The following is a 22,876-nucleotide window of genomic DNA, read 5'->3' as shown; positions in this document are numbered from 1 at the left end:
GCAGAGGGAACAAAGGGGTCCTTGTGAAACACGTTTGTGGATTTCCAGTCTGTGGTTTCCAGCAAGTACTTTTCAGAAGCATTGCTCCCTCCAACAGGGGAGGCTGAGCATCCCTGCTAGTTGCCATCACTGCTAGTTGCCTTTGAGATGCCTCTCCTCCATGCAATTGTCTAGCCCTCTTTGAAAGCCATCCCATCCAAGATGCTCTTGTGGAGCATCCAATTTTCTTATGCTTCTTTGCTCCTGCAGGGAGATGACTGTTGTGAGATCCTTTGGTTAACATCTATCTGGGCTGGAAAATATTAAAGAATCAGAGGACTGGTGAGCTTCCCTTGAAGCACAACTGATCGAAGGCAGGCAGATCTGTTAGCAACTTGATAAAGATGCTCAGACGACAAAGGATGCTATCATATTCCGCAGGCGTCTCAGAAAAAGCTCCCAAGCTGATGGAGAAGAGAGCAGTTAAGTCATGGGTAGGCAAACTAAGGCCCGGGGGCCAGATCCGGCCCAGTCGCCTTCTAAATCCGGCCCGCGGACAGTCCAGGAATCAGTGTGTTTTTGCATGAGTAGAACGTGTGCTTTTATTTAAAATGCATCTCTGGGTTATTTGTGGGGCATAGGAATTCGTTCATTCCCCCCCCCCAATATAGTCGAGCCCCCCACAAGGTCTGAGGGACAGTGGACCGGCCGTCTGCTGAAAAAGTTTGCTGACCCCTGAGTTAAGTGGTCAGTGGAGCTCCAATTTGCCGTTTCTGGATCCCACCACAGTCCTTCCAAGTTGCCAAAGAAATAAATGTCACAACAGTTTTTTCCTTGCACCTCCTCCCCATGATCGCTCCTGGGGTCTTCTCAGACATATGCTGTGTCTGAACCAGCAGATCCCGCCAAACCAAGTAATTGAGGGCCCAGTCAGAAAAGGGGTGTGCGCAGTCAGAAATAAGCAAAATAACTAAACAGGTACTAGAAGTCACCCCAGAACTGGCCCTACTGAACATCTTCCAAGGTAACAATGCCCACTCACACTATAAAGAGCTCATAACCCACCAACAGCATACGATTCAATATGGCTAACTTAACCCGACAACCCCCCTCACCCACGCACAAACAAATCCCACTGCAGCCGGCCAAAGATGATCAACCACACCCTAGGCTACCCCAACCTCTCTCACCACCAAGGAAACATAACAAGCAAATAGAAAGAGAACTTCCCCAAGTGACACTGACACAAAAACCCCAAGCATACACTAAATAAAAGAACTTAAGCTTTGCCACCCCAGTCCCTCACCCCCCCTATACTTTTAATGTGGGAAGTAGACTTCACACCACTGAGCACCTTTCTCAATCACTCCTCCTCAAACACAAGCTCCCAATGTTGCTTTTTATTGGCAGAAAAAAAAGAGGCAGGTGCACGGAAAAAGATGCAGGTCAGGTTTAGTTTTAGCATAAGGGATTCTGTTGTTGCAGAGAACTATACTAAATATCTTACGAAATCTTTTCCATTGGTGATGCCTATAACACTTGCACGATCACAATTTGTCCTATATTGAAACTCAGTTCTGGGACAGTTTTATATCCCTACAAAAGAATTCTTATTAAATCTTATTGAAGATGCTGGAACCCTTGCCCCGAGAGAGTATTAACTGTATACTCATTGTGCTATAAACTAAAAGCTGCTGGGGGAAAAGTTTGCAAAGGCCCCAGAGCAGCATGATGATGTTTTTGTCCTGGGCTATAACCTAAACTGTCAGATGAAACCCAGCTGTTAGGAGCAGAAAGATCATGGACTGGAAACAATGTTGGCAGCTTTATTTTGCAGCCATCTTGTGTACTGTTTTCCTGTCCTGACCCTTATAAGTCACATTTGTTGGAAGAGCAGCATATGCAGGACGTACAATGCTGTGAGTTCTTTTTGGCATGGCTCCCCAGTGACTCTGGCAGCAGCTTCTTACTCAGAGGCAGTTGCCAGTATCCTGGCTGAAGTAGTGAGTGGCTGGTTTTGCCATGATGGTTTGAAGATACAGTGGTACCTTGGTTTGCATATTTCTTGGTTTGCCTATGTTTTGGATTACAAACACGTCAAATCTGGAAGTGCATGTTCTGGTTTGCAACCATTTTTGGATTACAACCCATTTTTTTGGATTACGGACAAATTCTTTTTGGAGGCCCAATTGTTGAAAGTGCGCCTTGGGTTACAACCTGTTTTGGTTTACAAACAGACCTCCAGAACAGATTATAGTTGTAAACCAAGGTACCACTGTACTAGGAACATTTGAAAGGCTAATCCAGCACTGGTTTCTCTAAAGTAGATAATAAGCTTCTGTTCTGCCTACCAAGGAATCCTGAGCAGCTCAAGAACTTCTATACCTGCAAAAATGGACCATTGCAAAATAATTTCCTATCTATTTTGAAATCTGGAATAATGTGGCATCACAAGCCAATTTTTAAAAATTCAGTTTAATAACCTTATGAGCATTCACACTGATGAAATACCTAATTATAGGAGAGCTGAAACTTGATCTTGGGATGCTGAGGTTTGTGGGGTAGACTGAGGTAGGTTTCACCCTTTGAATCTGGCTGAGCCTCTTTTCCAGTTTTATTTTGAGCAGTGCTAGAGACCACAGGAGAAGGGGAACTATTTCAAAATGATTCACTGTTCTTTCCTCACTATCTGAGTGATGATGCATGTTCCACATCTTAGACATTATGTAAGAGTTGGTAGGGTGGCTAGTATCCTGATTGATTCCTTGCCATCGTTGCCACCTACCGTGTTTCATTGCCATGTTTTACTCTTGCTTATGTGAGTCAATATTAAGTGCGCAGACCTGTAAAGTAGCACTTTGCAGAGAGAAAGCTGCTATAGTAGTGATAAGCTCTAACAGCTAGATATTTATGTAGTAGGTGTTTCAACTTGGTTAACAATGAGAGCAGCTGCACGGGTGAATATTCTTGTATTGAAGCAGATAGCAGTCCCACCCTGCTCAGTGCCATGAAGGCAATAATGTGTTTCAAATATATTGTCCAGTAGGTGTCAGTCTGGCTCGCTAGCAGCTGGATTCAGGAGAGAGGGTCTGGTTTATTTCTCCCATCTAGTTGTGTGGCCAGAGAAAGCAATGTCTTGACAGTGCTGTATTAATGGTCATGGGTGCCCTGTGCAAAGCCTTAATCTGGGGCCCACATCCCTCTCGCCCATCCATCACATACATGCCCTTGGCTTGTACTCATACTCACTCCCTTTGCCTCTCCTTGTTATCCTACTCTCTGTTGTAGCACGTGGGGGGTCATTCTGCAGCTGATGGTAGGTAATCTACCCCCCCCCCTTTAAAATTCTAGGAGCTCAGAACAGCTACCAGGTTCTGAGCTGGGAGGGAAATGAAAGGGAGCAAGAATCTTAGAACTGTAGAATTGGAAGAGACCACAAGAGTCATCTAGTCCATCCCCCTGCAATGCAGGAATATTTGCCCCAGCCTAGGACTCAAACCCATGACCCTGAGATTAAGAAAGGAACATATTTCAAGGAGAACGGGGATGGAGAATCCATAGATATCCAGGTGTTGCTGAACTCTGCTTATCATCAGAGAGCAACAGGTTTTCTATCCCCTTTTTCAGATAGCTACATTGTAGCAAGGGCTTAGCTGATTTGCTGATGGCTAATTCATCACAGATTTGACCCCAATGGCAGCAAATCCTCCAAATTTAATAATACCACTGTTACATTAATGACTGGTGCCTATACCTATAGTCCAGGTATATGTCACACCTATCCTAAAATGCTGCAAACATGCTATAGTCTAGAATCTCTAGCAATCCTAGCACAGCCAACTTCGCCAACACCTGTCCTCCCTGCTGTTCTTTAATTTCTACCTTTGGCATACCCATAGCAAACACACATCATGGCAAGTATACCACAGACACACAGGTACCACAGATTTATGATCACTTTCCCAAGTGTTTCTTTTGTGAAATGGTTCATTTCGCCACAGATATCTTTAATTTTTCCTGTATCTGATAGTTACCTTTATCTTCATTTGTGCTTTTCCCAGGAACTAGTTTAAGTAAATCTCTCAGTATTTTCCCAAGGGTTTTGAGAATAACTCATTCTAGCTAGATAAAACACTTCTTTGTTTAGTTCCTTTGGAGTTGGGACCTTGAGCTAAAGTAAGGAGAGCAGAAGGGGGAAGATGTTGTGAGTCTTAAGTTTTGACAACTTGGCAAGGAGTTAAAAAGGACTCTTGACACACTAGCAGCACAATCCTTACCATATGTAATCAGATGCAAGTCTTGTTGAATTTAACAATGGGGCAGTGTAAATTGGACCTTCTCTTTTCCATCTTACGGCCATCTGGAGGGGCAGTCTAGTGCTATAGCACAACAAAAGCAGGACAGGCACACACACTGAACATTTGTGAAATGAAAAAGTTACAGGTTTTCAACAGGAAGCTATAGGACATGTCCTGATTGGAAACAAACCAGTGTGTTTGCCCTGAAACTTTTGCAACCGCAAACAGTGTTGAAGGCATGATCATATATAATCGTCTTGATACCATCATGAGAACAAGTCATCATGAATGCACAATAAAAATAGCTCCTTCATAGGCATTGCCAGAGGAAATTAAGCACTACCACACACACATGCTAACAACATTAGGGACTTTTGTTATACTGCATTGTTTCATTATTGCTAATTAGCAATATTTGCTTGATGGTATTAGTTCAATTAGCTTTCTGGTCATACCATGTTTTCAAGAGTTAATAGGGTTTGGCAACGTTAGTTATATAGTTGGCAACGTTAGTAATATAAAACAGAAGTACTCAAAATTAATCAGGCAGCTGTTTATATTCCTAAAAGACATTTGAGCACATGTATGCATTCTCAAGTTTGTTCTAAATAGACATTAGCTTTAATGCTCTCCAGCTAGTCTTGTTCCAAAACTCCACTGCTTATTACAGAAGACTAGCAGTGAAAGTTGAGCAATGCAGACTTCTTTATAGTTCATGTTTTACTCATTTCATTTTTGAAGCAAAGTTACTTTCCTGAAGGGCAGGCTTCCCTTCTAGTATCACAGGAAGGACAGAAACATGATTGAAATGTCTTTCATTTCAATGTTTGTCCATCACCTTTCTGCACACCTACCATGGAGGAAAGCTGAACTTTTTTGGATGGTGGAGTGAAGAATGTTCTTCCCAGTTAGGTAGGTCACTTTAGTTATCTGTAAGCTTCAGTCTTCTTCACCTATAAAGTGGGATCAGTGATTTGTGGGCCACGTGTATATGCTCAGGATTATTACTGTTTTCATTTGCGACATGTTAGAAGATGTGGGGATACCAATCAAGGCAAGCATATTTTGGTATTTTGCAGTCCTTGTGCTCCTGGTAGAGGTGGGTAGTATTTGCTCAGAAAAGGTGGAGGCTGCATGCATGTGTAACACGAAGCCAAGCAGTGGTTCGTTTGAACAATAGAGTGAAAGAAGTGCATTCTGGTGAACGCAGCTCAAATACTCCAGCTTTGTTCCTCCCTTAGTCAAGTGGAGAAACAAACCACAGAGTTCACATTACACCCAGGCCAGTGCTGTTTGTTTGGAAGGGGAAAAAATATATCATCACTGTTTGGACATAACACTGTTTTACATGCCACCCCAATCTCTGTGCGTTGTGAGATTCTTGGGGTTCCAGGCACTTAACCAGTGTTTGTGTTTCTTGCGGGAATGAGGCATAGCAGAGACTTTGATGTCTTTATGATAATATGGTTTATTTACACATATATACAACCTGAGCCTGCGATGGAGGAGCTCACAGCATTAACACCCCAATAGGGTCTTGTTTCTCCCACATCTTTGGATTCAAACAGACATCAGGTATTGCTCTCTGACTCTCCAGCTTGCTGCTTTACAACTCTCAGCTCTAAAATTCAGGCTTTGTCCTCCTAACTATCCTTGAGTTGAGGGAGGAGCCCCACCCATTTGTTCTCTAGCACAGAGCCCCTTGCCTTTGTTCTCTTAATGGCCCATCACCCAGACGGTCACCTCAACACAGGAAGCTAGCCTGGCTTATATTTTAACACTTGCTGGATCCAGGAATTAGAAGGATCTCACATATAGCCTACTCCCTCCCTCCCCACTTCCCAAATTCATAACAATACCAAGCCAGCCGCTCTGTGGTTTGTTTCCTCACTGATGAAGAGAGGCATTTTTGCTCAGACACCTCATGCATATTATAGTTAAAAGAAGCCACGCAGCCTGGTTTAGGATTATGTGTGAATGCAGACAGCGAGGTTGCTAATGAAAGTCTCCTCCACTTGCCGCTTCAGCAAAAATGCTGCCTTATAGCCAGCCAGAAAGTGGCTAGCCTTGGCAGAAAGAGAAAACTAGGACAGATGGATCTCTCTTCCTAGTAATAGTGTTAGCAGCTTTAAAAACGTCTGCAGTGCCTCCTAATCTTGTACAGATCATCATCACAGGTGCACATCTGTAGGGTTGTGTTTTCAAACACAATTCTTTCCTCTCCTCTGTTGTTTCATGGTTTTTGCTTCTCTCGCTTTTACTGAGACGTGGGTGATGTGGTCCTTGTGAGAAGAACTACAGGCTTGGAACTGTGTATGTAGGAGAGCTGTGACTCATCCTCTGCAAGGATTAGATTTGCTTCTTTGGTACCAGCCCGTTCTGAACTATGTCTCTAACTTCCTCTGTGTGTTGCCACCTGCTTTCAAGAGCACTGCAATTGAATGGGCCAATCAGCTCACACAGAGCATCAAACATCTCTTGTACAGTTGCACAGCAAGCCTATTTCGGCAACTAGGTTATTACACAGAAGAGTGAACATTTTCAAAAGGCACACGGAAAATCTTCTTGTCCCCTCCTGGTTTTCGCTTTAAATCATATGTTACCTAGGGACAGTTCGTCATCATGTTTTGTGAACATGGAAAATGTGTGTAGAAAATACTATGTAGACTGCATACAGATCGTCAGGTGTGATCTCTTATTATGAGTTCATTTTGCTTTGTATGTGTATACTAGGAAGCCATATTTGGCTGTGGCTTCCCATTATGTGCATACACAGAAAAATCCATGCATTAATAGCTACATGTTGGTTTGTATGCTCTTTCTTATGAAAGAGTGCTTGTTGGGGGGTGCGGAGGTAGAGTGTATGAAGTGACTAATTTAAAAGCTTTATACACATAAATAACCAAATAGTGCTATTTCTGTGTAGTCAGATTCCTTTATAATTAGAGCAGTGTGTATTCTGCATCTATTTACCTCAACAATATCCAGTTCTGCAGCAAAGAAAGTTAAGTTATCCTATCTGAATATATTATGCAAATAAGTGCCATTCAGTTTCTGCAAAAAAAAATTGTCCTCTTCCACAGTTCAGTTGTCTTGAACATGACAAATCCCATTGAATAAGACTGTGTATGCACTCCCTTTTGCTCTACATCCAGTGTTCTCTCACAGCTGGTTCTGGAAGCAGTGTACACATGACATTAGCCACAGTCCATAACTAGCCTGTATCTATCCTGTCATTTCTTACAAAATGCTGTGTTTTGATTTGTTTTTCCCCAAACCAGCTTCGATCCAAATTGAGAGGAAGAGTGACTTAGCTGCCTTTTTAAGCCAGTAATGTGTGCATAGCGTAAGACTGCTAATCCTTTGTTATGCATCGTGAAACTTTGGAAATTGGGCATGCTAGACATCCAAATAGAATAATAAAATTTGTGTGTGCTTAGTTCTCCTGCTCTGCATTGAATCCTAGGGTTGGAAAAGAATAAGTGCAACCCTTCGTCTCAAACAGTCCCAGCTGACTTAAGCAAATGTTCTACACTGCACACGACAGGGAAGATGAAATGCTCAATCTGACCTTGAGGCACAATGAGATGGCATAAAATATGGGGAAGGGATAGAAACCATGGCAGGAGAAGGAAATGGGCACCAGGAGACAGGGAACATATACGTACTTGGGTGATCAACTGAGATCTGGGGTGTTTGGTTCTGCTCTTTCTTTATCTGGGCTCTCTGAAGACAGATCAATATGTTTCAGCATCTCTTTTCAAAATTTCCATTAAGTCTCTCAAGTTATTGTCCTATTTTCCAATCCACATTTTTTAACTTGTTCAGCATGGATCTCTAAGCATCGCTATCTGGTCTCCAAATCTTTGGCTGACATTTATTTTTTTATTTATTTTTTGCGATTGTTTCTGTGTGGTACCTAAGATAACATCTGGGGGAAAATAAATTTTCTGCAGCTACTTCTTTATATGTCCATACTATGTTGCCTTCCACTTCTAGATCCAAACACCAGTGAAACTGCGTCATAGTGCTTTGCTATGAATTTAACTCCTGCCCCCATAAGGTAACCCAAATAGTGCAATAAGAATAAGCTCTGCAAGCTGCTTCGTTTTCTCAGTAAGTCCTTTCCACAGCATTACTGAAAATGTGCTGCAAAACTCTGATTAGGCATGACCCCCTTGCAAATGTGAAAGAAAGTACAGCATATCCTACCCACATGTAAAAGAGATGCATACTTGCTCCTGGGCGAGAGCTGTGCCATTGACCACCTCCTTTTTTAGATTTAACTAAATGTGCACCTTATACGGGCATCCAGCAGCAAAAGAGGGCATGGCCTTGACTGAAACAACAATTCCCTAAAGGTGAACAAACAGGAAAGGCACTGCAGTAGGAAAATAGTTAGGCTTCTGTTCAATGCAGTCCCCACTCCAAAATGGCTAGGTGTGTGTTTCATCAGCTAAATGTGGTCAGAAGAAGCCCACAGCTTCCAAATAATTACCGGTACTTTGTATTTTAAAAGCCTGTCACTTCCATCCATTTTGTGTACGGGGTGAGTTTGTTCCGTGTCATGAAGTGAGTCACAAAACAATTATATTTTTCCCCACATTTTTTTTTATTAAAACTTTTCATAATACATTAAAATTATATGTAGAACAAATGAAGTCAGAAATATCAAGTACCCAGCACGGCAATGCACTGATGGGCAAATCTGTACTTTTTGCTCTTCTGTAATGTGGTTTTCAAAGACACGGCTCTCTCAGAACATAATGGTGGGAACTCCATTCTTTTGTGATTCTGCCAGAATTACTATTGTTCGATAAAAGTTGAGAGTGTTTCAGCTATATCTTTGTTATGGTGGTTAACTGACAGGGACATCCCCCGCACTCCTATTACTCAGTTCTAGATGTTTTTATCATGAAGGGCCATGTGCAATGGGAAGGGAGTAGTAGATTCTTCTCTGAAACATCCTTCAAGGGTTTTAATGTCTACATCTTGGTCATAGCTTTGCCATTGGAGGGGAAGGAGCCAGGAGAAGGAGGCAGCTCAGCATCCTTCAGATTCTATCCACTCCAATTACTGCTTGCATGATAAACCTGACAGTCAGAATGCATGAAGTGGAAGGTAAAAGTGGGGGTGTGTGCAGTGCCCCCTTCTTACTTTCCCCCTTCCCAACTGATAGGAATTGTGAGACATTGGCAGCCAGCTGCAGGCCATCTGGGTCGCTCTACGGGAAATAACTTCTCTGTTTTGTACTAAACCTTACAAACGCCTTCCAGACATCCAGTTTACTGAGCAGTCATTGTGTTTGGGCTCACGATGCTACTGGGGTGGTTATATGTGATCACATTTTCAACGCTATTTGCACCTGCCAAAGTTTTAGGGCAGTCTCACTGCTTCGTTTCCAAACAATGCATATCCTATCGCTTCCTGCTGAAACCCTGTGATTTTTCATACCACAAATGGTTTGTGTATGTGTTTGTCCTACTATAGTTTGAGAGTGCCCTTCCAGATGGCAATAATGCAGGATTATGAAAGCATCTCAGGACATATAATAAAGTGGATGGTCCAGTATAAATCCACCATGAATGCACTGTTAATGCGTCAATGACATATTGCAGAATGCACCTGCAAAAGACAAACAAACCCATCAGTCTGGAGGGGCCCTGACCTCATTAGTGATCAGTGATGGAAAGTCTAGGTTCCCATATGCACTAGAAAACTAAGACTGATAACTGAAATATCTGAAATACATATTCAGATCCTAAAAATTAGATGCTGAAAAGATAATATATTTCTGAAATATGGTTCCAGTCCTATTTATGATTTCTCCTCTGTGAGGAAATTGGATTGTAAACTCATTGGTGAGGGAGGGGGAGAGAAAAACCCTTCTACATAAATATAAAAGTAGTAACAGCTTCACTTCTACCCTCCATTCCATTCCTGTTGTCTCCCTCTTACCACTCCTTTTTGGCCCACTGGAATGGATTTTGTGTACCTACTGCAAGTAGGTATTGAAGATTTTCTCATGGCTGTGTATTTGATCCTTCCTCTTGCCAAAGCAGCTCCTCCGCAGAAGTCTGACAACTGCCAGGATCTCAGAATTAATTAGCTTTTGCAATGATAGACCATCAAGATCATATCATCAGGGTTGCGTTGATTCATCTGAATTGTTCATACATTACAATTATATTTTTGCAAGTGGAATAATATCTGTAATTTTCTGATCTGCCCCCGCACCCAGTTTCCATGGTATCTGAGAGCCTCCAATCTGTTACCAATTGCTACACAGAGTGATCACCTCTCCTCAGTCCAGCTTGCCACAGTGAAATGTGCAGATTGAAACCAGGCTCTCACTGAATACTAAAATTGTGATCATAAACCAGGGGTCACCAACCTAAGGCTCATGGGCCGGAAGCTGCCTGCGGAGGTTGTTTGATTGGCCCATGAGCCGCCCCTGAACTGAGCTGCCCACTCACGCGCTGCGCTAAAGCAGTGCAGCATGGTGCGGAGTCTCACTTCCACGGTGCCGAAAATTGCAGGGGGGGGGGGACGATCTGGCCCAGGCAAGATAAATCTTGCTGACCCGTCATAAACTGGAGCAATATTTTCTTATGGAGCGCTGTGAATATGTTTTCTTGTTCTCTTGAGGAATCATATGAGTGTCACCTATAAGAAAGGGCAAAAAACTGAGCCAGAATGGAGAGAAGCTATACCGTAGTGTGTAAGCCAGATCAGAATCAATCAAAGCTGATAAATAGACAAAGAGGATCAATACTGTTTCACTGAGCTTCTAGGCGCAGCCTTTTACAGGATCAGTTCTCTTGTGGGGGGAGAGAGCAATGGAGACTTGTGTTCTTTTACAGATATGGTGAACACTCAAACTGAATTTTAGTCTTTAAAGCACCATCATCTCTCCCCCCCCCCCTGTTAAAAAACCCCCCACCAAAAAATAGCGTGACCTTGGAGCAATTTCCTCCAGGTTCCAGTTGAGAGCAGCTGTGGGAAATATCTGTTGTCTTCAAGCAAAACCTGGTTGGCCACTGTGGGAAGCAGAACGCTGGCTGAGGTGGCCTGTTGTGTGATTCAGCAGGACTCCTCTTATGAAATCTCCCTGGCTTGCTCTTAGTACCCAGCTGCAAAAACCTCTTTTCTCTTGTCACTGACTACATTCAGCTTGTCCAAACTAGTTGGTTCCACCCTCAATCAGTTGGGCAACCTGTGTTCAGCACCCAGTAACCATCAGCCATCAAGGATATGTACACACAACAGTAGTTTTGATTAATAGATTTGATTAATCACGTGTGCATGTTTTTCACATTGTTCGCATCTGTTGACCCAGTCGTTCTTTGTCCTGACGAGACACTCCTCAGTGGGCTGCTGGCTCTCTACCAGGCAAGGCTTTGATATACAAGTACGTTTTCATTTTTTAAACTACGGCATAAATCTGGTAACACCTCCCCCCAAAAAAGTATGTTTTAATATTGGCTGTTTTGCCCACTGTGAAATATGCTTGATATTTGGCTTCAGTGAAAGTTGTTTATCATTGTGCTAATCTACAGACAATTATCTATATGGCAGATGTGCACAGGTAAACAAATATATCTCTTGTGCAAACCCACCATGGACCTCAAGTTTCTGGAACTTCTAGAGGGTGGGGAAGTAGTAATTGAGGTGAGGGGACAACAGCATGAATACATCCCATCAAGTACCACCCACTTGTATAGTTGGGAAAGATCAAAATAGACAGGGAGACAAAAGGGCGCAAGAGCACACATAAAAAAAGGCTGCTGTGACCCACATGACAATAATGCCTTGTTGCATACACAGCTCAAAAGCAATTTAGCAAGTGGCTTTAGCTAGCAAACGACCCCAAAGCCTTATGAGGAGATTATGTTGCATATCTGAAGAGGATGCTTACGAGAATACTAAGCTCAGTGTCAATGCAGTACCATGGTAATTAAGGCTTGAGGGGGTTCTACCCTTTGAAACACTTTTTCACATGTCGGTTACAGCACTTGTGTTGTAGAGGTCTTGTAGCCACGGAGCAAATATGCCATTTTACTTGACTTAACTGCAGAGCAGCCCCAAACATCCTGCATCTTTGGTGTGGGTAGAACCAGCCTTAGATCCCTAAACAAGATAGCAACATCACATTTCATCTTCTTTGTTCATGTGCTATTTTTGCCAAAAGGCTTTGGTTTCTGCAGATCTGCTTGTACCAAGGCACTTAGGGGCTGAGATGGGAGGAGAGTTCTGGTTTTTTTTACCAGGATAGTATTTGGCAATAAGCAAACAAAGCGGCATTTTGCTCCCTATTTACATGTCATAATGAGGAGACAGGTTATGCAATCATATGTGTGAAGGACATTGAGTACTCGGTTCTATTATTTCACTCTTTCGTTGTGTTCTTACATCACTACTACACATGGCTATGAGATGCTTTAGAGCAGGGCTACTTAACATGGTACCATGTAGATGTTATTGCATTACAACTACTGTCATCCTTTACTGTTGGCCATTCTGGCTGGGGCTGATGGGAATTGGAGTTTTGGTTGCCCAGAGTTTTTAATGTATGCTAATTTTGTTGTTTTATTGTTACTGGCTTTATTGCTCCTCACTATTGATTTTACTGCTTCTGTTTTATTTTTGTTGTTCATTAGTGCTCTTGAGATGTTGTTGGACTAAAACTCCCATAATCCCTGACAGTTGGCCATGCTGGCTAGGACTGATGAGAGCCGGAGTCCAACAACATCTGGAGGGAACCACATTGGCTGCCCCTGGATTACTCTGTGGGTGTCAGAGTGTGCTGGTCAGTAATCACACAGATCAAAGTTGGTGTTAACTCTTTATTAGCAAAACATGATCTCCACCAACCTGGCAGAGTGTCAGCAGCGCATTCTCAGTAGGTCCCCCACCTGCACATAGCCATCTAAGTCCCTTCCTCCCCCGGGCTTTTGCCAAGCCTTTGGAGACTGAGACTGCATGCAGCCTGTTGCTGCTCTGCATATTTCAGCCCTCTTCTGGTTCTGGGAGATCAAGGGGAAGGGGAGCTTGTTGCAGCAGGAGGGGGAGATGGTGATCAACCTCCTTGTTTTGGGAGCCAGTCATAGGATCATAGAATTGGAAGGGACCCTGAGGATCATCTAGTCCAACCCCTGCAATGCAGGAATACGCAGATGTCCCATACAGGGATCGAACCTGCAACCTTGGCATTATCAGCACCACACTCTAACCAACTGAGCCACATCTGTGACTCTTCACCAGCCCAACTCATCTCTGCCTCTTGACTTCCTTCCTTCCTCCCCACTCACCTGCTTCATCTTCTGCCTCTGATTCTGGACTTCTGTCTGCCAGACTCTCTCAGCTCACTAAGCCCTATTACCCATTCAGCTTCCAATACCACCTCTTCCCAGTCTTCCCCTTCTTCCTCTGACCACTCACTTTCTGGGGCTGCATCAATGAGAAAATGTTGCTGCCTTTTTTACCAGACAGAATTGCTGAACAGCCTTCCTAGCCAGCAATTCTGTATAATATCAGCAATGCTAGTATCATACTCACGAATGCTAGTAGAGTAGCTCCATTAGAGACAAATATATGGTCACTTAAGCTTTCACAACTTCTGCTTCATGCATAGGTCCTAATCTATAAAGTTTTATGTCGCAGTAAATGTGCTAAACTTGAAAGTGCTATGATACCTGTTTCTGTCATGGAGGGAAGACCAAAGATGTGCACATTATTCTGGCAATGCATCATCGGAAGAGCTTGTTGATTGTATCCAATATTTTATCTTCTTGGTGGGGAGATTTCCAGCCCAGTGTTATACATAGCTTAACTGTAATAAGGTTCCTGTATAGGAAGCTGGGGTAACTTGGTTCCAAGTGGTTAAGTAGCACAGTCCTTAGTGGTCTCATGTGATCTGGCATGAAGTCATTAGGATGTTTGGACAAACATGGTACACCCTTCATGTGTTAGGGGGGCAGTGGAGTCAGGCACAGATTATGTGAGCATGAGAAGGTGGCCCTACATGCATACCATTGTACATTCATAGAGCTCCATGTGAGTCCGAGGAACCTGGGCTAATCAGGGTCTTCCTTTGAATTGGAATTTATACATCAGTATGCATGTAGGGCCGCTTCTCATGGGCTGCGTACATATTACTGACTGAAAATGCTGCTCAGTTGTTCTTTTTCTGAAGTCACACTGAAGATAGCTTCAGGGGGTAATGTATTGAAATGCAGTATTTCATAAGAAACTGCAGGATAGATAAAGGATAGAAATGAATTGTGGCTAATGCCGTGTGTTTGCTGCTTCCCAAACCGATGGTGGAATGCAATGGATGCAGAATACACAGGAGTGTGTGCACAAGCGCATTCTCCAAACGCATGGCCAGTGCGTGCAGAGACGGAAGGGGCTAGCTCCTACAGCCCTTTGTGCCTTAGTTTAACATGTGAGATGGTTTGTTTGAATGCTCCTATTTCTGACAAAGGTCAACAGCTAATCTCCAGAACTTCTGTGCTGCCTGGGGGTCATAGCCACCAAAGATGGAAGTAGATACGCCTTGCCCTTCCAGAAACCACCAGCAAATAACTTTGAAACATGTTTGGCACATGTCCTCGGATAAAAGACAGGAAGCATCTCTTCTATGTCTCAATCTTCTCTCTGTTGCAATGATTGCAAAACCTCTCATCCTTGTATTTGGAGTTTCCTTCCTTCCTTCCTTCCTTCCTTCCTTCCTTCCTTCCTTCCTTCCTTCCTTCCTTATCAGGCCCATGGATTGTAATTAGGCTCACTTTATCACCACAACAACCCTGCAAGGTACAGTAGCCTGGGAGGTTGTGAATTGCCTAAGGTCACCCAAGAAGGTGCACAGCTTAACAGGTACTTTCCTCCCAGAACCAAACTCAACATTATTTTTGTTGCACCTGGTGTTTTCACTGCTGAGCTGGCAAGCGAAGCATCTTTTTCATTGTGTTGTTTGGCCTTCCTAGGAGCAGGTGGGGCTTTTGGGGGTTGGTGGGCAGGGGGGACCATAACATGGTGACTTTTCCCTGAAATATGGGGCTGGAAGGACTAATTAGCTAATGATTGTAATTTGAGCTACAAATGTGACTGCCAAATGGGCTGGGAGTGTGCACATTTGCAACTCTGTATAAACCGCAGCACCAAACACCTCCCGCCCACGCACATTTAACTGGCAGAGAAAAACATCTGCAACCTCGAAAAGGGGAAATTCCAGATGCAGCATTTGTGACGTAGTGAGGGGGGGGGTGTTCCTCTCTGTCAACCAGGCATCCCCTGTTCCGGATTTGACGTTTGCAAATCCTGCACCCCCAGGAATAGTAAGAGAAGTAAAATCACCTGCCTTAGAGGAATCCTCTCTGGGGCGGGGGGGGGGGGGATGTGGGCTCCACAGCATGTTCACGCCTCACCACTTTCCGTTACAAACCGAGCTGTCACCCGTTCCATGAAATCAATCTGTGGTCTCTTGAGACATAAGCAGGATTACACAAGAAGCGCTCAAAATATATATTTAACTACAATACTTTAGTGGATTACAGAACCAAGCTGAAATGAACTAAAACATCAGATCATCTCTCTGGCTCTGTGTTGGAAATGCATGCTTTGGCCTGTAAGGTGCAGTGCAAATGTCATGCCAGCTCTCAGTTAACCATGCTTAGGAGCCTGGCAACAATGGGAGAAACTGGAATTGTGTGTGTTCTCTCCCCAGGCTTGAATACCTGTGCCTGCTCACACTGTTCCTAAACATGTCTGTACAACTGCAAAATCAAGCTGTGAACTGCATATGATTTGCTCTAAACTGGGAGCATATAGCTATAGTTTGAAATCAGACCTGCAGGTTGTGAAGGGGAAGAAGGCTGAGGATCCATCAGGAGACAGTTGGCTGTTATTTTATTTGTTAGAGATGCCCCCATCACTTGGCAGCTGACAATTATAACAATTAAATTGTTAGCAGAATAAGACTATATCCTTAATCTAGGATGCATGAGCCTCCATGGTCAATCCACCTACTTTTATAAAGAACAGTGTATGGCCCGGATCGTTTTGGTCTCTCTCTCTCTCTCTCTCTGTGTGTGTGTGTGTGTGTGTGTGAGAGAGAGAGAGAGAGAGAGAGAGAGCTCCAGAAGGGTAGGAATAGAGTTGCCACGTTGTCTGGGAATGTAGCTGTTACCTGGAGTCCTAGGCCTCCCAGCTGGTAGCCTGAGCAGTGTACCATCTGGCTGAGATTTTAAGATTAAACCTGGAAAAACCTTTGCTACAGTCAGTGGTAAGCATGCATATCCCCACCCCTTGCAAATTTGCATATATTTGTTGGTGTGTTTTGCTGTCCCCCACCCCATGGCTGTTACCTACCTTGAGCTTAGTAAGATGTGGTATATGGGTCAAAAATGCAGCAAACAAAACATAAATATGTCATTGGGAACATACACTCTTTGTTTCAGAAAATAGTCCCAGCTCAACATTCACATAGACCACACCCACCCACCCAGATGGATGGATTGATTCATGTGCACAGCATTTCTAGAATGACAGGCAGGCACACTGAGTCAAGACTAGTGCACATACATATATCAACACCCACGCGTTCCTACACAGAGCAGTTGTAGATGCTGACTCTCCTATCCTGCCGTGCAGTTTTATTAACAGATTGAATTCAGAGACGAGCTGATCACATGCTAAACAGAAACCTAAGACTATAGAACATGCATATAAAGTACTAGATGGGTGCACATGCAAAACACAACACATACACCAGGAAAAAATGGGAAATGTGGCACTGCTGACGTTTTTCATGTTCACGTGTATAAATACACTTAAAGGGACAGTCAACAGAACTGCCACCTCAAACGTATTTTCCATTCATATGTGTCAATGTGTATTTAAATAAACTGCAAATATAGAAGTGCACACATAGCTTTGACAATTAGCCAAGAGGCATTTTTTTTTTTTTAAAAAAAAGATCTGTTTGCCATTTCAGCACTAATCAAGTGGGAACCCTAAAAGAGATGTGCAAACACCTAACAGAGTTCAGACAAACATGACCTTTTGTGGCCAATACATTCCCTCCACCCACCTCAGCTTGCAGGCCTGGGAACTCCATTCACCTATTCCTCACCTGCCCTTGTGTGTATATGTTTTCCTGCTCCATAGCAGCAGGCAGATGCTGGTAGTCAAGCAGCCCTGCCCTGGCTCTGGGCTTAGATTTCTGCCAAGAAGGAAAACCCTGTTGAGGAAATAAACAAATAACAGTGATGGGTGTAACATCTGCCTCAGCCAAGGAGTGAGCAGGGCATGTGGAATGCATTTGTTTAGCCCTTTGTGGGCCAGATTTTCAAAAGCACCCAACTCCAGTTTCAGTATTGCAGTAAGGGCCAAAGAGTTCCCTACCAGTTCCTTTCTTGTGTCCTATAAACAAATTGCTAAAACTGCTGTTGGGCCTCCTCTGCACGCCCAAGCAATGGGCATATTGCACAATGCCTACAAATCTACAGGGACGCACACAGACACAGACATGAAGTGTACCACTGAATAGTATGCAAGATGGAGGTCTGTGTGTGCAAAGCTAGAGAAACAGTGCTCTTCTTGCAACCAACGAGATGTAACAAATGGAAAGGAAGAAAACCTTGTGTGGAAAAGTGCAGCCTGTAGTTGCAACAAACCACTTGCATAACCAAGCACATAAAAAAGAACCTCCAAGGCCACAATCTAAACGCATTCAGAGTCACATTGGTAAGTGGGCTGCCCACAGGCACAAGGGTGGTGTGGATTAGCCCTAATTTTTAAAACACAGTGACTGCTGGACATGCTGGCAATCTGGCTTTGCGGCAAACCAACCCACATAACTCATCACTGTGCATTAATTAAAAATGGGTTGATTTAAGCAGCAGCAAAGCAGCTCAGTTGGAAACTAGTCCCCAAATGTGTTCCATCAGTCGTCTTAACACACTGGCAAATTCAATGCACTCAAAGGAAAGAGGATGAACCAGAAAATAGTGGGAAGGCAAGGTTTTTTTTAAAAAGCAGCAACAACAACAAACTTTTTAACTGTGCAGGGGTGGACTTTGGTAATATTTTGTAGTATGGCGCCCTGTGTGAGGCCAAAAATTTGATGCCCTCTTTTCATTTATGGGTCTTCTCAATTTTGCACCCTCTTGACTTGGCACTCTGTTTGGGGGTACTGCTTGTACAGGCCTATATCCAGCGCTGAACTGTGCTGCTCTGCATAGAAAAGGATTCTCTCTAAACCACATAATACTAATACACAGGTGGAACCTGTAACAAAATGTTGCAGTGTGGACTGTTCCTGTTCAGGGTGTTATTGGGGTTGTTGTTTTTATTTTGTCATATAATATATATAGTGTGTGTGTGTTGTGTGTGTGTGTGTGGTGTGTGTGTGTGTGTGTGTGTGTGTGTGTGTGTGTGTATTTTACCTGGAGGTCTCAGGGCAGTTCACAGAAAAGATAAACATAAAAACCAGTGGTTTTTATGTTTATCTTTTCTGTGAACTGCCCTGAGACCTCCAGATGGTAAAGGGCAGTATATTCATCATCATCATCATCAACTATACTTTTTCCAGGATATTCCAATCCATCACATACCTTTTTCTTTTTTTGTCCTACCCCAACACTCTGTGACCACTGTCCATATTCAGTCACCATTTAGCTGTCTCTCTGTGTGTCTGTTGTCCTCTGGGTTCCCTCGTGCCTCTAAAGATTTTTCTGCTTCTGCCAACCTTCAGGTATACCTGAACAATCTGTTTCCCATTAGCTCCTTCATAGCTCCATAGCTGTCATAGCTCAACTTCCAGTTTGATCCTAGTATATCATAATTCAGGATACAGTTTGATAAAGCTGGAATGGCTCTAGGGCAGTTTTGATTATAAAGCTGTCTGCTGGATCTTATTGCTCTGATCACAATTCACGGGTTTCTGTTGAAATGTTGAGTATCTTCTTTTGAGCACATTCTTAGCTCTTCTGAAGTGACTGAGCTCATATGTCCCATGTGGGCTTAGTGTGCATCTTAGGATATACCCAAAATCAAGTTTTTGACAGAAGGAGACCCCAAAGATAGAAGTTTGAAAACCTTTAAGGGAACTAGGATGAATGTTTTCATACTTTTTTTTAAAGCCTTCCTCAGGAATTGTGCATGTAACCACTTATCTCCTCACCCATTGTTCTTGCTTTCTCCATGAAAATATCATATAAGTAATCAGTAGACAAGGGACGTGGGTGACGCTGTGGGTAAAACCTCAGCGCCTAGGACTTGCTGATCGTATGGTCGGCGGTTCGAATCCCCGCAGCGGGGTGCGCTCCCGTCGTTCGGTCCCAGCGCCTGCCAACCTAGCAGTTCGAAAGCACCCCTGGGTGCAAGTAGATAAATAGGGACCGCTTACCAGCGGGAAGGTAAACGGCGTTCCGTGTGCTGCGCTGGCTCGCCAGATGCAGCTTGTCACGCTGGCCATGCTGGCCACGTGACCCGGAAGTGTCTGTGGACAGCGCTGGCTCCCGGCCTATAGAGTGAGATGAGCGCACAACCCTAGAGTCTGGCAGGACTGGCCCGTACGGGCAGAGGTACCTTTACCTTTACCTTTAATCAGTAGACATGTTTGAGAGAGAAATGCAAAACAGCAATGCAAACTAGCAGCGGGGAGGCCTAGAGGAAACGGGGGAGAGAGACAGAGAGATTCTTATAGGCTTTGTGGAGAAGATAGGGGGGCTCTTTTCCATCCTGGTCCTAATTTCTGACCCCGGGTCCCAGCGCCTCGTTGGATGGCCAGCTCTCTACTGAGGAAGCAGCTCGTATCGTTTTTCTTTTCTTTTTGCCCGCCATTCTTCCTCCTCCTTTCACCCGCCCCTCCCCTCCACCCGGTGTTGTGCGCTTTAATGTATACAATGAAGGAAAGAAGAAGTCGAAAGAGAACTGCCTTGCGCTGATGTCAGGAGTAGGGCTGGCTCAGAGGAGGGTGTGATTGAGTTTGCTTGAGCTTCAGTCAGCCCTCTGTATTTTGTGCTGCCAACTTCCAGTGTGCTGCTGAGCCGGTCTGCAAAGCAAGGTACAGAAACCCTTCGCTTTCTTTTATTTGTCTTCTGTAGCGACGCTTTGTTGCCGGAGATGTGTGTGCGTTTTGCGCGCTAAGCGCGGCGCGGCGCGCGCTCAGGATAAAGGAATCCGGCAGGATTGTTTGGGGTATGGGTTGTAGAAGTTTCGGGAGATGAGATGTGCAGAGAGGCAGTTTTCAGGGCCAGCGTGGATGTGAACTGTCTGCTTTTTCGCAAGTGGACTGGACGGAAGCAGTAGGCTTTAAAACCACGAGAGCCCGAGTTGCTTTGCTTGTCTGCGACCAGAGACAGCATTTGGGGTGGGGAAATGTGTGCAAATCGTGCGGGGGGGGGGGGATCCTCACAGCCGTTGCAAACCCCACCACCACCACCAGCAGCCTTCCAGTTCGACCCGATTTCGTTGTCATTATTTTTGTCTGTCTGCAAGAGCGCGACAGAGCGCTGCAATCTGGGAAGGGGCAAAAATAGGTTTCTTTAAAATATGTATGACTCCAAGGCGCGTCCCGGGGAAGCAGGCGGACGGCTTTCTTATTTTAGCAGCAACGAGGGGAGAGACTGAGAGAGAACTTTGTGTGCTTTCGGAGGGGAGGTGGGGCGACGGGGTTGGGGTGTGGGGGGAGAAGAGAAAAATGAATAGTACAACTTCAATGTCTGTGGTGATTCACCTCCCTGCCATGCAGCAATGTGGCACGTCGCTGCACCAAGAAACAATGCCAGCCGCAAAGTTTTCTTTTGTATTTATTTCCCCACCCCCATCCCACAAGAGGAAGGAAACCCATTTTGGTCTAGCCTGCTGGAGGGAGGGGGGCGCTGAGAGGGGGGGGGGAGACCGTACTTAGTACCACTTTAAACTTAAATGTTCTGCTGCCGCTGCTATCGGTTACCTCGTTCATTGAAGGCTCTCTGGTTTTATCTGACCCTGGGGAAGGCTTGCTTGGCCTCATTTCCTGTGAATAAGAGGGCGTTGATTCTTCTGATTTGCCACGGATAACTTGACATTGCATGCCTCAGTTTCGTGCCATGAGCCCTGTAAAGCGATCCCGGATTGTCATCCTGAAATGTGCCTCCTTCGCTTTCCACATAGCTTTCTTTATCTCTGCAATGCAGGAGACAGTTTGCCCCTCATTAACGGTGAGATGCCGTCTAGATGTTTTGGCAGCTTTGCTGAAGGAGGAGAGAGAAAGGAATTGGCACGTTTGGATTAAAAGCACTTGATGAATATCTCTCGAGCTTCTATTCTGGTGAAGTCCCTTCCTGCAGCTTTTGTTGCCTACTACAGTAGGGTTCGAGGATACAAAGAGTCTCCTATTTTTCTAGCAAGTAGGATTTATTTGAAAGTCAGCACTCCCAAGGTCTCCACTAGTAGGTCTTTCCTGGGCTGTTTCCTGTGAGAATGCTTTAAATAAAGATGCTGGAAACGACCGTTGTATGTTCCCCTGAGCTACAGTAGACAGTAGCTGGAAGTGGGAAGGCAGAAAAAGGTCCTCTTTTCCTTCCACTCTGCAGTATTAATCTGAAATCTTAGGCACAGTGCTGCACACCAAGCTCAGAAGCTGCTCACACAAATGAAATTCCCTGTGGCAAAATGCACCTAGAACAATGGGAGTTTGGAACACTGCTTATGATTTCTGAAATCCATAACAAAAAAGGAACTTCATAAAGTTCCTTTTAGATAATTTGATACATTAGATAATTTGTTGGATGTAGCATTAAAGCAGATGGTGCAGGGTTTCACAGTGGACAGAGAGTTCTGAGGTACCCCATGGGCCTGTTTAGGTTTGGATCAGCCATCTCTTTCCTCCTTCTGGCTGGAAGATGGAGCTTATGGGAAAAACGGGTTTATGAGGGCAGGATGTGGTGGCAATGTGGCAAAGCCAAACAGGCTGTTATGTTACAGGCTAGGCCTGTGGATAAGTGCAATGTTACTATTTTTATTGTTATTAGCAAAGTTCAGTTTAACTTTGTGCTTTTGTTGGAAGGCAAGAGGCCAAGGTTCAAATTCTCGCTTAGAGAATTGTGTGCTTAATGTCCTTAGGCAATTCACTGTTTCGTCAAACAATCTACCTCAGTGATTTGGATAAAATTGCAAAACACTGAAAAGTGCCTTAAAATGGTAGGTAACAATTCAACAGGTGTCCACTGTTAGAAACAGCTTTGAAAAATCTGATCCTTTATCTTTTGTGTAAACCAGTTAGTTGATTCTTGATCCTGTTTGTGTGTAAGACCCTGAGCAAAGGGCATTTTTCCTCCAGCAAACAAATTTAGGCCTTCCAAATTAACTAAATTATAATCTACAAAGACTTCTTGAAAGAGCCTCTCTCCCTCTCAAACTTTCTCCCAGGGGACACTTTCTTCAAAACTTTTCATCCCGACAGTTTTAAAATCAGAATAGTGATTTCCGATAAATCTCTTGTGATGTTATGAGTTTGTGTCCTGCGATCTCGGAGAATTGCCAGTTGTTTTTTTTGCTAGAAAGTGTATAGGAGCTTTGAAAGTGTATAGGAATCTCAAGTGTTTCAA

At 44.0% G+C, this 22,876-nt stretch overlaps 1 protein-coding gene across 5 annotated transcripts in view; it reads left to right on the top strand.

Moving 5' to 3' along the window:
- The window catches only part of DGKA (diacylglycerol kinase alpha), a 75,957-nt gene that overhangs the window by 2,371 nt on the left and 50,710 nt on the right, over positions 1 to 22,876 (top strand). Inside the window, exon 3 of one of the 5 annotated variants that reach the window (XM_083427454.1) lies at positions 5,038 to 5,189. The exons of 1 other annotated variant lie outside the window; for it this stretch is intronic. Coding sequence is in view for 1 of the 4 variants with exons in the window: in XM_083427453.1 (XP_083283579.1) it covers positions 5,173 to 5,189 (17 nt within the window). In the remaining 3 variants the exon portion in view is untranslated. Of the gene's footprint in view, positions 1 to 5,037; positions 5,190 to 20,069; positions 20,350 to 22,876 lie in introns of those variants that run through there. 3 more of the 5 variants (XM_083427453.1, XM_083427456.1, XM_083427455.1) reach the window with 3 other exon arrangements.

This window comes from Podarcis tiliguerta (genome assembly GCF_965153285.1).
Source record: "Podarcis tiliguerta genome assembly, chromosome: 2".
NCBI lineage: Eukaryota > Metazoa > Chordata > Lepidosauria > Squamata > Lacertidae > Podarcis > Podarcis tiliguerta.
Note: the sequence above shows the minus strand (reverse complement) of the source record. Positions and strands in the feature narration are given on the sequence as shown.